The sequence below is a fragment of the Apodemus sylvaticus genome, chromosome 1 (genome assembly GCF_947179515.1).
Source record: "Apodemus sylvaticus chromosome 1, mApoSyl1.1, whole genome shotgun sequence".
NCBI lineage: Eukaryota > Metazoa > Chordata > Mammalia > Rodentia > Muridae > Apodemus > Apodemus sylvaticus.
Window position 1 is genome coordinate 98678954 of NC_067472.1, and position 18053 is coordinate 98697006.

An 18053-nucleotide genomic window follows, 5' to 3' on the forward strand; every position below is an offset into this window, starting at 1 on the left:
GTGATGTCTGTTATCCTGTAGGATTTGGTATAAATAACATCCTACAGACAGACACAATAACAAAAAGAAGCTAAATGCCTGTGGCTGAAGTATATGTTCTGATATATAATAAGCTACCTGGCAGCTTTTTTTTTTTTGGTTTTGTTTTTTTTTTTTTCAAGACAGGGTTTCTCTGTATAGCCCTGGCTGTCCTGGAGCTCACTCTGTAGACCAGGCTGGCCTCAAACTCAGAAATCCGCCTGCCTCTGCCTCCCAGAGTGCTGGGATTACAGGCGAGCACCACCACCGCCCAGCTACCTGGCAGCTTTTTAGCAACTACAGAGGGTAGATGCTCAAATATTAAGTAATAAATCATATTTTCATAGTAAGTTATACTAAATGTATTTAAATAAACTCATAATTAATAAGATAATTATTTTTGTAAAAAGTAATTTCCTGAAAATTATTTCTATTTGCAGTCATTTGTTTTCAAAAGTAGTCATCTGCTATAAATTACAATTATAGAACATGCAAATGATTAGGAATGTCTGTGTTTTCAACAATCACTTTTCCTGCAACATGCAAAGTAAAAGTAGTTGTTTCTGAGGATACATTTCTGAGAGAAAATGACAAGTAAAATCCTGGAGTTGTTTTTAGCTTTATTTTATGAGTGTTTTGCCTAAATCCTGGACTTTGTTTCTGGGTTTGATTTGGGGTTTTTTGTTTATTTTGTTTTGTTTTTAATCTGGAGTATTATTAACTACTGGAAATAGGTATTGTGAGATTCATAACATCCTAATCTGGGTCCCTGGTTTCTGTATTGGGAAAAGAATCAGGGTTCTCATGGAAAAAAAAGTATGAAATCTCCCTGATTAACCTGCTCTCCTGAAAATCTTTGATTTTCCTTTGTGGTTCTGAGAATGAAGCCCAATGGCTGGCACTGGTACCTGGGCTTTGTATCACCAAGCCATATTCCCAGGTCCTCCTGAAAATCTTATCTTAGCTGAATTCACTGATGACCACCACTTCAGAATCATTCCCCCTCCTTCCTTTGACTTCCAGCTTGGCCTTCTCTAGCATGGGAGTCTATGATGCAATCGTTTAATGGATCCAGAGGCATGAGAATGATTTACCTTCCTTCTCTGCACTCCTTCATTGGGTTATGAAATTTTGCATGCTTGGAGACCAAGATTTTTCTTACCTCTCTCTGTATTCATTGTCAGTGCTTCTGCTTCAGCCAACCTCTTTCACAGTCGACTTATTAATAGTTCCGATGGGGTGATAAACTTTAGCCATCAACTTGACAAGGCTGTGGTACCCAGGTGCTTGCTCAGACACTAGTCCAAATATACCTTTGATACTATTTGTAAGACATTCTTTACATTTAGACTGACAGTCTTCAAAAGCAAATTTCTAATATTTATTTCCCTTGTCTAATCAGTTAAAGGCCTTAAGAGAAAAGCCTAAGGTTCTCTGAAAAGGGAAAGGTTTTGGAACTCTAGACCTCTAGACTACAATATCAACTCTTATCAGTGTTTTCAAGCTGCTCACCTACTTTACAGACTTTGTACATGCATGAGAAAAATGCCTTAATCTCTCTATTATCTTATACACATATATATATGCACATATAATTGTGAATATATAGATATATAACACCTTTGTATATATAATTAAAATAAAATCACATATATAAAATTTGTAACAAATATTTAAATATTGTAATGAATATATGAACATATAGTAAATATGTATATAAGTGTATAAATGCATATATCAATGTATGTTGTACATATATACATAACCTATTGTTCTGGAAGAAGCTTAATGAATACAATAACTAGTGAATTTTTCCTATCTCTCCATCTTCCAAGTCATGCTATATATAACCACCATAGCCATAAATCCAAATAAATTATTTTCTTCATCAAAACTTCAAAAGATTCTAGCCTCTAACTAGAAAAAGGCCCATGAGACTTGGGGAAAATGAAGCTTTAAGGAAGTGGAATGGAGAAGAACAAACTTGAAAAAAAGTATCATGGCCTAAATGATATGAAAGGAAGTGGGAGGCAAGATATAAGAGGACAAAGAAACAATCAACATGAAATATGTATGAAAACCTGTTACCTTATTAATAAGATTCTTAAAATAAAAATAAAATCTTTTGAAGACCTTAGATGTGGCCTCTGCTCTCCTTCTTTCTCCCTCATGGTATTTTCTCTCTTTTGAAAATTTTGAGCATGCCCATACTCTACTGCCTCAAGACTCTCACATAAACCCTACTTGCAATAACTCTTTTCCCTTCTCTGGTGTAGCATCTACTTTATGTTGCATATAACAGTCCATACTTTGTAAACCACTTCTAAAGAGCCTTACTGCATCTCAAAATCTAAGATCATCACCATATACCTGCAGGACACTGTGTATTTGTGATTTTAGTCCACTGGTAAATATATAGTTAGGGTTTGGTTTTCACCCATGAATGCTGAAAGCTTATTGTAAATAGCCACAGCGGTGTCCTTTTCTCCCAATGTCTAATTTTCCCTTGGATCATCAAACCCAGTTATCTTAAATGAATGTCTGATCAAATGAAAGAAAATAACTAACAAACTAATGGTTAGCTGAGTGAATGAAACTGTTGGTACCACTGAGTTCTCTTTTTTTCTTTTGTTTTAATCGATATATTCTTTATTTACATTTCAAGTGAGTTTCCCTTTCCTGGATCCCCCCTCCAAGAAAATCCCATAAGCCCTCTTCCCTCCCCCTGGTACCACTGAGTTCTAATCCTTATTTGACAGAAGCTACAACTGAGACACACACCAAAAATACCAGGATCACAAATGCCAGTGTGAAATTTTGAGTACTGGTTTTGAAATTATAGAAAATGTTTAATATATCATATTAAGATAGCATTTTAGGTTTTTTGGTTTTGGTTTTGGTTTTTTTTGTTTTGTTTTGTTGTTGTTGTTGTTGTTGTTGTTGTTGTCGTTGCTTTTTTTATAAAATGTGCTGAATACCATTGTGAGATTTATCAACAAAATGCTGTTTTGAAATTCTTTTTGTCCTATGTCTTCTACTCCCTGATACCCCTGTTTCCCCCTTGTAACACTGCCACTGATTCTTTTTTTTCTTTTATGCCCCATCTGTCTTTTTTCCCCATGTCTCCTTCCTCATCGCCTTAAGATATATACAATCAGTAAGAAGAAATGGCTGAGTGAGGTAACCCAGTCACAAAGAGCACACATGGTATACACTCACTGATAAGTGGATATTAGCCCAAAAGCTAAGAATACCCTTGATACAATCCACAAACCATATGGTGCTTAAGAAGAAGGAAGACCAAAGTGTGGATGTTTCAGTCCTATGTAGAAGGGGGAACAAAATAATCAGAGGATGTAGGAGAAAGGGGGGAGTTTGGAGGGAGAAAGGAGGGGGACGGAATAAAAAGTGGATAGGATCAGGTATGGAAGGAGAGAGGAGACTATTTCAGAGGGTCAAGAAAATGAATAGAAATAACTAGTAGTGGGAGATGGGGAACTGGAGGTAGCCTCTAGAAAGTCTCAGACCCCAGGGAATTAAGAGGCTCCCAGGACCCAAAGGGGATAGACATTAGCTGAAATACCCAACAACGGGGAGATAGAACCAGTAGAAACCACCTCTAGTAGAGGGATGGAGCCACCCACTCATCTCAAAATTTTTAACCCAGAATTGTTCCTGTGCAAAGGAAATACAGAGACAGAAAATGGAACAGAGACTGGTCCACCTAGGGACCCATCCCATCTACAGACCACAAACCCAGACATTTGCTGATGCCAAGAAGTGCTTGCTGACAGGAGCCTGGCATGGCTGTTCCTGAGAGGTTCTGCCAGCACCTGACTAACACAGATTCAGGTACAATAACCATTGGACTGAGACTGGGGACAATGGAAGAGCTATGGGAAGGACTGAAGGGGCTGTAGGGCATTGAAACCCTATAGGAAGAACAATAGTGTCTTACTCAGGGTTTCTATTCCTACACAAACATCATGACCAAGAAGCAAGTTGGGGAGGAAAGGGTTTATTGAGCTTACACTTCCATGTTGCTGTTCATCACCACAGGAAGTCAGGACTGGAACTCAAGCAGGTCAGGTGACTGAGTTACCTCACTCAGGATGATAATGCTAGGATGGTTGTTTAAAGGAGAAATGCATGGAATGTAAGCAAAGAAACAAATTGATTATCAAAAGTAAAATCTCTTACAAGGAAGTTTAATAGTTAACAATAGAAAGTGACTTGGTGTTAGGAATGGGATATTTTGCTTAACTTAGGGGGAGTGGGCAGTACAGTAATGTCTCTCTGAAAGGAAATATTGCATAATTATTTTATAATATCTTTATTTGTATTAGATATAATAAATATAAATGTTAATGTAAATGAATGAAATTATATTAATAATATTAATGTAAACTAATATAAATTAGACTAATAATTATTTTAATTAGATATAAAGGAAAATGGGCTAGGCCTGAAATTTTTTTATTCTTTTTCTTATTCAAAATCTAAAGCACATTTATTAGATTTAAAATTATGTCCTGGTGACTTTGATAGCTAATATACAATAAATAATTCATTTTATTACTTCTTTTAGATAATAGATATTGGTTGAATACTAGTATCATACGTGTTTGCAACAATTAAGAAGGGAATACATATTATAAGTGATGACAGCTCAAGGTAAGGCTTTGAACATGTTCAGTTATGATGCTATTAGATACTGAGACTCATGGTGAGTATCTATGTGTGCATTTTGGTCTAGAATTTGTGAGAGAGAGGAACATAGAGGAACTCAGAATTTAGTACTTACCAGCATTGAAACTAAAGAGAAAGATTACCTAAGACAGGCTTCCCATAACATGAGCACAAAGTACTAGAACATCATTGACTGAGCATGGGAACCTATGAAGGAGCCAAGGGGCATTAGAAAGAAATCAAGGAAGTGGGCTCTTCTGAAATATACTGCATGAAAATATGGCAAGTTGGTAGAATATCCAAATGAATAACTGCCATTAAGTCAGATAAATACTGAAAACACAGTATATAGTTGGGTTACATGGAATTAATATTTCAGCTTGATATAAGAAATTTCAAAAGTCCTGGAGTAGCTTAAATAATAAAACTAGTAGAGAGTAAATAAAAGGGGCAGGCAGACACTTCTACAAGAGATTCTTTTTTTTTTGTATTCGATATAATTTTTTATTTGCATTTCAAATAATTTCCCCTTTTCTAGCCCCCCACTCCCCGAAAGTCCCATAAGCCCCTTTCTCTTCCCCAGTCCTCCCACCCACCCCTTCCCACTTCCCCGTTCTGGTTTTGCCTAATACTGCTTCACTGAGTCTTTCCAGAACAAGGAGCCACTCCTCCTTTCTTCTTGTACCTCATTTGATGTGTGGGTTATGTTTTGGGTATTCCAGTTTTCTAGGTTAATATCCACTTATTAGTGAGTGCATACCATGATTCACCTTTTGAGTCTGGGTTACCTCACTTAGTATGATGTTCTCTAGCTCCATCCATTTGCCTAAGAATTTCATGAATTCATTGTTTCTAATGGCTGAATAGTACTCCATTGTGTAGATATACCACATTTTTTGCATCCATTCTTCTGTTGAGGGATACCTGGGTTCTTTCCAGCATCTGGCAATTATAAATAGGGCTGCTATGAACATAGTAGAGCATATATCCTTATTGCATGGTGGGGAATCCTCTGGGTATATGCCCAGGAGTGGTATAGCAGGATCTTCTGGAAGTGAGGTGCCCAGTTTTCGGAGGAACCCCCAGACTGATTTCCAGAGTGGTTGTACCACTTTACAACCCCACCAGCAGTGGAGGAGTGTTTCTCTTTCTCCACACCCTCTCCAACACCTGCTATCTCCTGAATTTTTAATCTTAGCCATTCTAACTGGTGTAAGGTGAAATCTCAGGGTTGTTTTGATTTGCATTTCCCTAATAACTAATGAAGTTGAGCATTTTTTAAGATGCTTCTCCGCCATCCGAAGTTCTTCAGGTGAGAATTCTTTGTTTAACTCTGTACCCCATTTTTTAATAGGGTAGTTTGGTTTTCTGGAGTCTAACTTCTTGAGTTCTTTATATATATTGGATATTAGCCCTCTATCTGATGTAGGATTGGTGAAGATCTTTTCCCAATTTGTTGGTTGCCGATTTGTCTTCTTGATGGTGTACTTTGCCGTACAGAAACTTTGTAATTTTATGAGGTCCCATTTGTCAATTCTTGCTCTCAGAGCATATGCTATTAGTGTTCTGTTCAGAAACTTTCTCCCTGTGCCGATGTCCTCAAGGGTCTTCCCCAATTTCTTTTCTATTAGCTTCAGAGTGTCTGGCTTTATGTAGAGGTCCTTGATCCATTTGGATTTGAGCTTAGTACAAGGAGACAAGGATGGATCAATTCGCATTCTTCTGCATGCTGACCTCCAGTTGAACCAGCACCATTTGTTGAAAAGACTATCTTTTTTCCATTGGATGTTTTCAGCCTCTTTGTCGAGGATCAAGTGGCCATAGGAGTGTGGGTTCATTTCTGGATCTTCAATCGGGTTCCATTGATCCTCCTGCCTGTCACTGTACCAATACCATGCAGTTTTTAACACTATTGTTCTGTACTCTTGCTTGAGGTCAGGGATACTGATTCCCCCAGACTTTTTCCTTTGTTGCTGAGTATAGTTTTAGCTATCCTGGGTTTTTTGTTGTTCCAGATGAATTTGATAATTGCTCTTTCTAACTCTGTGAAGAATTGAATTGGGATTTTGATGGGTATTGCATTGAATCTGTATATTGCTTTTGGCAAAATGGCCATTTTAACTATATTGATTCTACCGATCCATGAGCATGGGAGGTTTTCCCATTTTTTGAGGTCTTCATCAATTTCCTTCTTCAGAGTCTTGAAGTTCTTGTCATACAGATCTTTCACATGTTTGGTAAGAGTCACCCCAAGATACTTTCTACTGTTTGTGGCTATTGTGAAAAGGGTCATTTCCCTAATTTCCTTCTCAGCCTGCTTATCCTTTGAGTATAGGAAGGCCACTGATTTGCTTGAGTTGATTTTATAACCTGCCACTTTGCTGAAGTTGTTTATCAGCTGTAGGAGCTCTCTAGTGGAGTTTTTTGGGTCACTTAGGTAGACTATCATGTCGTCTGCAAATAGTGATAGTTTGACTTCTTCCTTTCCGATTTGTATCCCTTTGACCTCCTTATGTTGTCGAATTGCCCGAGCTAGTACCTCAAGTACAATATTGAAAAGATAAGGAGAAAGGGGGCAGCCATGTCTGGTCCCTGATTTCAGTGGGATTGCTTCAAGTTTCTCTCCATTTAGTTTGATGCTGGCTACCGGTTTGCTGTATATTGCTTTTACTATGTTTAGGTATGGGCCTTGAATTCCTGTTCTCTCCAAGACTTTAAGCCTGAAAGGATGCTGAATTTTGTCAAATGCTTTTTCAGCATCCAATGAAATGACCATGTGGTTTTTTTCTTTGAGTTTGTTTATGTAGTGGATTGCATTGATGGATTTCCATATATTAAACCAACCCTGCATTCCCGGGATAAAGCCTACTTGATCATGGTAGATGATCGTTTTGATGTGTTCTTGGATTCGGTTGGCAAGAATTTTATTGAGTATTTTTGCATCGATGTTCATAAGGGAAATTGGTCTGAAGTTCTCTTTCTTTGTTGGATCTTTGTGTGGTTTTGGTATCAGCGTAATTATGGCTTGGTAGAAGGAATTGGGTAGTGTTCCTTCTGTTTCTATTTTGTGGAATAGTTTGAAGAGTATTGGTGTTAATTCTTCTTTGAAGGTCTGATAGAATTCTGCACTGAAACCATCTGGTCCTGTGCTTTTTTTGGTTGGAAGACTTTCTATGACTCCTTCTATTTCTTTAGGCATTATGGGACTGTTTAGATGGTCTAGTTGGTCCTGATTTAATTTTGGTATTTGGTATCTGTCAAGGAAATTGTCCATTTCCTCCAGATTCTCCAGTTGTGTTGAATACAGGCTCTTGTAGTAGGATCTGATGGTTTTTTGGATTTCCTCAGTTTCCGTTGTTATATCTCCCTTTTCATTTCTAAGTTTGGATACTTTCTCTGTGCCCTTTGGTCAGTCTGGCTAAGGGTTTATCTATCTTGTTGATTTTCTCAAAGAACCAGCTCTTGGTTTTGTTGATTCTTTGTATGGTTCTCTTTGTTTCTACTTGATTGATTTCGGCCCTGAGTTTATTGATTTCCTGCCTTCTACTCCTCCTGGGTGAATTAGCTTCTTTTTGTTCCAGGGCTTTCAGGTGTGTCATTAAGCTGGTAATGTATGCTCTCTCCATTTTCTTTTTGGAGGCACTAAGGGCTATGAGTTTTCCTCTTAGCACTGCTTTCATTGTGTCCCATAGATTTGAGTATGTTGTGTCTTCATTTTCATTGTGTTCTAAAAAGTCTTTAATTTCTTTCCTTATTTCTTCCTTGACCAAGGTATCATTGAGTAGAATATTGTTCAGTTTCCATGTGTATGTGGGTTTTCTGTTGTTTTTGTTGCTATTGAAGACCATTTTTACTCCATAGTGATCTGATAGGAGGCATGGGATTAGTTCAATCTTATATTTGTTGAGGTCTGTCTTGTGGTCTGTCTTGTGGTCTGTCTTATGGTCGATTTTGGAGAAGGTACCATGAGGTGCTGAGAAAAAGGTATATATATTCTTTTGCTTTAGTATAGAATATTCTATATATATCTGTTAAATCTAATTGGTCCAAAGCTTCAATTAGTTTCATTGTGTCCCTGTTTAGTTTCTGTTTTCCTAATCGGTCCATTGAGGAAAATGCAGTGTTGAAGTCACCCACAATTATTGTGTTAGGTGCAATGTGTGCTTTGAGTTTCAATAAAGTTTCTTTTACGAAAGAGGGTGCCCTTGCATTTGGAGCATAGATGTTCAGGATTGAGAGTTCTTCTTGTTGTATTTTTCCTTTGACCAGCAAGAAGTGTCCCTCAGAGTCTCTTTTGATGACTTTGGGTTGAAAGTCAATTTTATCTGATATTAAAATGGCTACTCCAGCTTGTTTCCTAAGACCATTTGCTTGTAAAATTGTCTTCCAGCCTTTTACTCTAAGGTAGTGTTTGTCTTTGACCCTGAGGTGTGTTTCCTGTAAGCAGCAAAATGTAGGGTCCTGTTTACGTATCCAGTCAGTTAGTCTGTGTCTTTTTATTGGGGCATTAAGTCCATTGATGTTAAGAGATATTAAGGAATAGTGATTGTTACTACCTATCATTTTTGACGTTATTTTTTAAATTTAATTGGTTAACTTCTTTTGGGTTTGATGAAAGGTTACTATCTTGCTTTTTCCAGGCTGAAGTTTCCCTCCTTGTATTGGTGTTTTCCTCCTATTATCCTTTGTAGGGCTGGGTTTGTGGATAGATATTGGGTAAACTTGGTTTTGTCATAAAATATCTTAGTTTCTCCATCTACGGTGATTGAGAGTTTTGCTGGATATAGTAGTTTTGGCTGGCATTTGTGTTCTCTTAGAGTCTGCATGAGATCTGCCCAGGACCTTCTAGCCTTCATAGTCTCAGGTGAAAAGTCTGCTGTGATTCTGATAGGTCTTCCTTTATATGTTACTTGGCCTTTTTCTCTTACTGCCTTCAATATTCTTTCTTTGTTTAGAACATTTGGTGTTTTGATTATTATGTGACGGGAAGTATTTCTGTTCTGGTCCAGTATGTTTGGAGTTCTGTAGACTTCTTGTATATTCATGGGCATCTCTCTGTTTAGGTTAGGGAAGTTTTTTTCCATAATTTTCTTGAAGATATTTGCTGGCCCTTTAAGTTGTAAATCTTCACTCTCATCTATGCCTATAATCCTTAGGTTTGATCTTCTCATTTTGTCCTGGATTTCCTGGATATTTTGGGTTACAAGCTTTTTGCATTTTGCATTTTCTTTAACTGTTGAGTCCATGGTTTCTATGGAATCTTCAGCATCTGAGATTCTTTCTTCTATCTCTTGTATTCTGTTGTTGATATTTGCATCTCTGTCCCCTGATTTCTTCCCAAGGCTTTCTATCTCCAAAGTTGTCTCCCTTTGAGTTTTCTTAGTTGTTTCTACTTCTGATTTTAGATCCTGGATGGTTTTGCTTAGCTCCTTCACTTGCTTGTTTGTGCTTTCCTATAATTCTTTAAGAGATTTTTGTGTTTCCTCTTTCGTGACCTCAGCCTGTTGACCAAAGTTCTCCTGTATTTCTTTAAGTGTTTTTTGCATTTCCTCATTATTGGCTTTTGTATTCTCCTGGATTTCTTTCAATGATTTTTGTTTCCCTTGCAAGGGCTTCTAACTTTTGATCCATTTTCTCCTGAATTTCTTTAAGTACGTCCTTCATGTGTTCCTGTACCAGCATCATGACCAGTGATTTTAAATCCAAATCTTGTTTTACTGGTGTGATGGGGTATCCAGGACATGCTGGTAGAGGAGAATTGGGTTCAGATATTGCCATATTGCCTTGATTTCTGTTAGTGACGTTCCTGCGTTTGCCTTTTGCCATCTAGTTCTCACTGGCGTTAGTTGGTCTTGTCAGTGCTGGACTCACCAGTGCAAGCTGCCCCTTCCCAGGTGGCCTCTGGTGCACAGCTTACCTCCTGCACTGCCTGGACACAGGGTGCTGTTGCCCAGGCTGTTCAGATCCCGAAGCAGACACCCGAAGGCTCCCACTGGTGCCCGCTGGATTCACCGGAGCACACAGACTTCTCCCAGCTGGCCACCCAGAAGCCCCTCCTGCCTCTTGCAGGACCTGGAGAGGACCTGGGTGTTGCCACCCAGGCTGATCTGGATCCGGAAGTGGAGAGAGTTGAGCTGAGGGCTCCAGCCAGAGGCCTCAGGACTGGGACCCAAGCTCTGGGCCGCAGGAGAAAGCCGCGCTGCGAGCTCCCAGACTGCCTCTGGGTGCACACTGGTTCTCCCGCACTTCCTGGAGACCGAGCACTGTAGCCCTGGCTGTTCAGATCCCAAAGCAGGCACCAGAAGGCTCCCCCTGGGGCCTGCTGGATTCACCGGAGCACACCGACTTCTCCCCCCTGCTGGCCTGCTGATGTGTTCTTGGGTGCCCTTGCAGCTCTAGTGTGCTTTGCCCCAGATTGTGTCTGTGAACCAGATGGAGCCCGTGTACACCCCCAGGGAGCGCAGACGGTGTACGCTGCAGGATCACTCTGCTGGGCAGCTGATCCCCCAACCAGGCTGGCGCACACAAGGTTAGCCTGGCTGCCCAGGCCCTGGGTCCATGCAAAAGCCTGGGAGGCCAAGGTCCAAGCAAAGTTCCTCTCAGGCTATGACTGTCAACGGGGTCCACCAGGTGACCAGGATGGTGGGCGTATGCGCTCACACTCCCCGAAAGCGTCGGGAGAGTCTGCTGGGCTAACAACCCCCTGGGCGGGTTGACACACAGATGGCCCACCAAGCCGCCCAGTTCTTGGGGTCAGTCCAGGGCCTGTTGGGGCCTAGACTCCCGCTTTGTTAGCCTCAGGCTATGCTTGTTAGCCGTCTCTGCCCTCCCGAGCTCTCTGGGTCCTGTAGGCAAAATGGCGGCGCGCGCACCGGCCAGGGCAAGAAAACCTCCTGGCTGGGTTGGCACCCCGATGGCCCCCCGAACAGCCCAGGGCCTGGGTGCAGGCCAATGCTCATCGGGCTCAGACCCCCGCGATGTTGGCCTCGGGTTATGTTTGTGTACCTCAGTCTGTCCGATCTCTCTGGAGTCTGAAACCAAGAAGGAGGTGAGCCTCTCCTGACTGGCGGGAGGCCAAGTCTACAAGAGATTCTTGAAGACAGCAAAGGCATGAGCTAGAGGCTGACAAAAGAAATTATGTAAATTTTAAAAGGCTATTATATTTGCATATCTATGAGAATTATACATCATTGAATAAAAGTGATAATGTATAGACAGTTTCTTCAGAGCTGTTAAATTAAGTCTGCATATTGACAAAATAGTTATATAAAGGAGTGTGGGTATTTTGCTTTGTAGACAGATAGATATCTGCTGGAGGCTTGAATTCAGATGCTGGTGTAGAGTGGCAAACTGTAATGAAGGGCATTGGTAGAAGATTTCTTATCACTATTGCAATTTTCTCAGTGATGTAGGATGCATGATGAAAGGTCCAGTTTCCTCTGATTGGATGTAGGTAAACAATTAGATAGAAGTGGGTGTCAGAATTCTCATTTGTTAAATGTGAGTAAATTATTTGTTTGTGTGTGTTAATAATGATTAAATTTATATTATAGACAAAAAAAGAAAGAGAGAGAGAGAGATGGCTGATAGGCTTAGCCGCTAGGGAACATCTTACCACTAGGTGGCTCTGTTACAAAGTTCTTTCTAGCAATCCTTTTCATTTCCAAGTAAGCAGAGTTGTCTGTGTCCATGTGTTCTATTATATAGACTAAGTGCATAGAGACTAAAACAAAGTTGAGATCATATCTACGTCAAACAATCCACTGGAACTTCCTAATACTGAGAATTCATTATTTTTGGCATAATACAACTGCTGTGGAAATTAAAGTGGAAAAACATGATATTTGGGGAATCCAAATCCTCTGGTTTAAAATAGCAGTCACTTATCTTCTAAGCTGTATCACCATGGGCTAGCTACTTAATTATATGGGGCCTCAGGTTACATAGTTTTAATGAAAACTAAGTCCTCTTCACTGGGTTGTTGTAAGGAATGGAAATGTAAGGAAAGTTAGCCTCCTTAGGTTGAAAACTGACACATTGTAAGTACATATTATTGTTTTCTAAATCAACTAGGTAGGTTAAGGAGTAGTGGATGGTATTTATAGAAGTTTGATAACAGTAATTACTACTATCTCTCTCAGGTAGATTATAGATAAGAGGATAGATGATAAGTTGTTGATAGATGGATAGATGATGGATGGGTGATAGACAGACAGATGAGAGAGAGAGGGAGAGAGAGAGAGAGAGAGAGAGAGAGAGAGAGATGATTGCCAATTAGATTACATGTGTTTAAAACTGGGAATTACTGATGGACATTGGTGGTGCATAGCTTTAATCCCAGCACTCAGGAGGCAGAGGTAAGTGGATTGCTGCAAGTTTGATGCCAGCCTGGTCTACAGAGTGAGTTCCATGGCAGTCAGGGTTACACAGAGAAAGCTTGTCATAAAAACAATTAAGTACAACCTAAGTAAGATCATACAATAAAGTATGTTCTTAATTTAAAGAATGATATACACATCAATTGGCAGGTCCTAAGGATGATGCTATATATGAAAGTTTTTTAGAGGACATGGATCCTGAAGTGGCCACCTCCTGTAGCCAGGCAGGATTCCCAATGGAGGGATGGGACCCACCCACAAAACCTTCAACATACAAGAAGTGTAGGGGCAAAGATGGAGCAAAGACTGGGGAAATGGGCAACCAATGACTGGCCAAATTGAGACCCATCCCATGGGTAAGAACTAATCCATGATGCTATTAATAATACTCTGTTATGTTTACAGAAAGGAGCTTAGCATAACTGTCCTCTAACAGATGCCACCTCGAAGCTGAGAGAAATAGATGCAGAGACACACAACCAAACATTAGACAGAGTTCAGAATGTCTTGTGGAAGAGTTGAGGGAAGGATTGAGGAACCCAGAACATATAGGGACTCCACAAGAAGACCAACAGAGTCAACTAACCTGGACCCTTGGAGGTTCCCAGAGACTAAACCACCAACAAGAGAGTATACATAGACTGGACCTACACACATGTAGGTCTCCAACACATATGTAGCAGAAGTGCACCTTGATCTTCATGTGGATCGCCTAACAACTGGAGCAGGAGGTAGGGCAGATCCTTAACCTAACTCCTCTGCCTGCCTGTGGATCCAGTTCACCTAACTGAGCTGCCTTGTCTGGCCTCAATGGGAGAGGATACACCTAGTCCTGCAGTCACTTGAGGTACCAGGGTAGGTTGGTAGCCAGGGAAGGTGGGAACCTCCTCCTTCTCAAAGGAGAAGGGGGAGGGTCTTGTGAGTCTTGGACTTGGAAGAAGGGCTCTCTGATCAGGATATAAAGTGAATACATAAATAAGTTAATGGGGGAAAAGGTTATCATTAATTCAAAGAAGCATATCCTATGGATATATTCTAATAGTTGCCTTCTTAAAACCTGCTTTGCATCTTTGTTCCTCTAGCTGTAGATGAGGTGATTCAACATGAGGATTATCATTATGCAGCACTCAACTACCCTGTTTATGAAGTAGCTGGGTTAAACAACAAAAATGAAGGCAATCTATTCAAAGTAGAGAATGATTGCAGTGAGGAGAGAAGTGCGTCTGGAGAAAGCCTTGTGTTTCTTTCCATGGATCATGTCTGCCGGGTGATGGTGAGGGCATAAACGAAAGTAAAAGAAATGGCAAGTGCTGTTCACAATGATTGTGCCAGAAGAGATGGAGTAGATAATTTCAGTAATGGATACACTGGGAGAAGAAACTTTCCATGAAGGAAAGCAGTCATGGAGGAAATGAGCTATCTCATTTAGTCTACAAAACAGGCTCAATATGCTACCAGCAACTTTTCAAGCATTCATACAACCACCCACATAAGAAACCACCTTGGGATACAAACACCTTGGGACAATCTGGTAAGGTACAGGACAAAGAAACAACCAATATCATATATGTATGAAAGTCTGTCACCTTATTAATATGAATTATAAAATAAAAATAAAATATTATTTAAAGACCTTAGATGTGGCCTTTGTTCTCTCTCTCTCTCTCTCTCTGTCTCTGTCTCTCTCTCTCTCTCTCTCTCTCTCTCTCTCTGTCTCTCTCTCTGTGTGTCTCTCTCTGTCTGTCTGTCTGTCTCTCTCTCTCTCTCTCTCTCTCTCTCTCTCTCTCTCATGGTATTTCCTTTCCTTTCACAGTTTTGAGTGTGCCCACACTCTGCTGAGGAGATGGCCACTTGAGCAATCGTAGGCCATGGCGGGGATCAGGAAGCATTCATGTGACAACCCAAGCATCACCAAGGAACAGAGTTGGACTTCACAAAAGCAATGAACTTCAAAATACACAAAACATTAAAACTGATAGAATTAAGTTGCTTTCATTAAAAGTAATGGTGTGACACCTTTCAGAAACTGTGATAGCATTTTAAAAATAAAGAAAAGCATTAGTCCTTAAGGACACCATCAAAAGGACAAATCGGCAACCAACAAATTGGGAAAAGATCTTCACCAATCCTACATCAGATAGAGGGCTAATATCCAATATATACAAAGAACTCAAGAAGTTAGACCCCAGAAAGCCAAATAACCCTATTAAAAAATGGGGTACAGAGCTAAACAAAGAATTTTCACCAGAAGAACTTTGGATGGCTGAGAAGCATCTTTAAAAATGTTCAACTTCATTAGTCATTAGGGAAATGCAAATCAAAACAACCCTGAGATTTCACCTTACACCAATCAGAATGGCTAAGATTAAAAATTCAGGAGACAGCAGGTGTTGGCAAGGATATGGATAAAGAGGAACACTCCTCCACTGCTGGTGGGGTTGCAAATTGGTACAACCACTCTGGAAATCACTCTGGTGGTTCCTCAGAAAACTGGGCACGTCACTTCCAGAGGATCCTGCTATACCACTCCTAGGCATATACCCAGAGGATTCCCCAGCAGGTAATAAGGATATGTGCTCCACTATGTTCATGGCAGCCCTATTTATAATATCCAGAACCTGGAAAGAACCCAGGTATCCCTCAACGGAAGAATGGATGCAAAAAATGTGGTATATAAACACAATGGAGTACTTACTATTCAGCCATTAGAAACAATGAATTCATGAAATTCTTAGACAAATGGATAGAGCTGGAGAACATCATACTAAGTTAGGTAACCCAGTCTCAAAAGATTAATCATGGTATGCACTCACTAATAAGTGGATATTAGCCTAGAAAATTGGAATACCTACAACATAAACCACACATCAAATGAGGTACAAGAAGAGCGGAGGAGTGGCCTGGTTCTGGAAAGACTCAGTGTAGCAGTATAGGGCAAAACCAGAACAGGGAAGTGGGAAGGGGTGGATGGGAGAACAGGGGGAGGGAAGAGGGCTTATAGGACTTTCGGGGAGTGGGGGGCCAGAAAAGGGGAAATCATTTGAAATGTAAATAAAAAATATATCGAATAAAAAAATAAAAAAATTTTAAAAAGAAAGAAAAACATTAGTGAAGATATAGAAGTTTCAAAGATTAGTTTGATTACTCTCACTGACATGTGTATAGGGCAGAGCTTCACAATCTCCAGATACACTGTGATCCTATGCAAGATTGTCAAGAGTTCTGGAGCTGAAGGTTAGAAACATTAACAGTGTCATCAATTGGTTTGAAAGGGAACACATGGCATATTCTAAAATAATAATTAACAACATTTTTAAGAAAACAATACTAAACATAGGAGAAAGTGACCTGTGACTATGGACTACCTAATATGTGCAGAATTTAAAAAAAAAATTCTACTTCATCCAGGTATACAACTATGAAATATGCACATTTAATTTGAGTCCAGATTTTATTTGATGATGAAATTTATTGAACTCTTAAAAAAGTATTAAATAATTTATCATTAATCAGCATAATAGTACTGTACAAGCAAGAGATTATTTCATGTAAAACAAGGCAAACAACATATAATTACTGCATGTGTTCCCCAAAAACATGTTAGTTAAATATTTATATAAACACATTGGATATTGTTCAAAATGAGGAATGGGTTTTCACCATCAATTTCCTCATGGCCTCTTTTACCTCCTTGTTCCTCAGACTGTAGATCAAGGGATTCAGCATGGGGATCACCACTGTGTAGAACACAGACACCACTTTAATTTGGTTGGGTGAGTGGCTTGACTCTGGTATAACATAAACAAATGTAACTGTGCCATAAAACAAGGTGACTGCAGTGAGGTGAGAGGTGCAGGTGGAAAAGGCCTTGTGCCTGCCCTCAGTAGAGCGCATCCTGAGGATGGAGTGAAGGATGTAGACATAGGAAATAATGATTACAAACAGGGTGATGACGATGATGGAGCCTGCTGAGATGGCAGGAGACATTTCAGCAACATAAACATGGGTACAGGACAGCTCCACCAGTGGTGGGAGGTCACAGAAGAAGTGGTTGATTTTATTTTTTGGTCCACAAAAAGTCAGGCTCAATAAACAGCTAGTAAACGAAGAAGAGTTCACACATCCTCCCACATAGGAAATAACCAATAAGATGAAGCAGACCCTGGGAGACATGAGAGTGGAGTAGAGCAGGGGTGAACAGATGGCCACATAGCGGTCATAGGCCATGGCAGCCAACAGGAAGCACTCAGCAGTCCCAAAGACCACATCAGAGGCAAGCTGGACTATGCAGCCAGCCACAGGGATGGCAGTTCTCTCTCTCAGGAAACTCACAACCATGACAGGTGTGACTGAGCTGGAGTACCCAATGTCCACAAAGGCCAAGTGGCTGAGGAAGAGGTACATTGGCGTGTGAAGCTGAGGGCTTCTTCTGATCAACAGGATTATGGTGACATTGCCCAATACCGTGGTGAGGTAGACAGCCAGGAACAACACAAAGAAGATACAACAAAGGGTGGGGTCCTCAGTCAGCCCCAAAATAATGAACTCTCTTACCATTGTGTGGTTTCCAGGCTCCATCTTTTTTGAAACAATTCCTACTGGAATAAAACCAGTGGCTATCAGAACGTATCAAATGACCTCATGATTGATATACACCATTCCACATTTAGAACTAGGAGCATATAAGGTCCAGTCCACAGACCCTGGCACAAATATAGCAGAGGTCTGTCTGGTCAGGCCTTAAGATGTGCTTAATTCTCCAGAGAGTTGAGGCCCCAGGGAAGTGGGAGGTTTGGTGTAGGGGAACATTCTTTCAGAGGCAAGGAGGAGGAGGAATGGTATGAGAAACTGTGCAAGGTGGATCCAAGGGAGTGCAATGAGTGGAATGCAAATGAATAAAATAATAAAAATTGAAAAGAGATTTTAAAAAACATACATACATAATACATACATACATACATACAAACA

The 18053-nt window shown here is 40.2% G+C and overlaps 1 protein-coding gene across 1 annotated transcript; it reads right to left on the reverse strand.

Annotated features, from left to right (window-relative positions):
- Positions 1-16721: 16721 nt before the first annotated feature.
- On the reverse strand, positions 16722-17663 carry LOC127680032 (olfactory receptor 481-like). Its single transcript, XM_052175606.1, has one exon. It carries the CDS (start codon positions 17661-17663, stop codon positions 16722-16724), a length of 942 nt encoding a protein of 313 aa, XP_052031566.1.
- Between the last annotated feature and the right edge of the window lie 390 nt (positions 17664-18053).

What these genes read in the sequence shown, in the direction of transcription:
- LOC127680032 (XM_052175606.1), bottom strand. Translation starts at nt 17,663, where the DNA reads ATGGAGCCTGGAAACCACACAATGGTAAGAGAGTTCATTATTTTGGGG.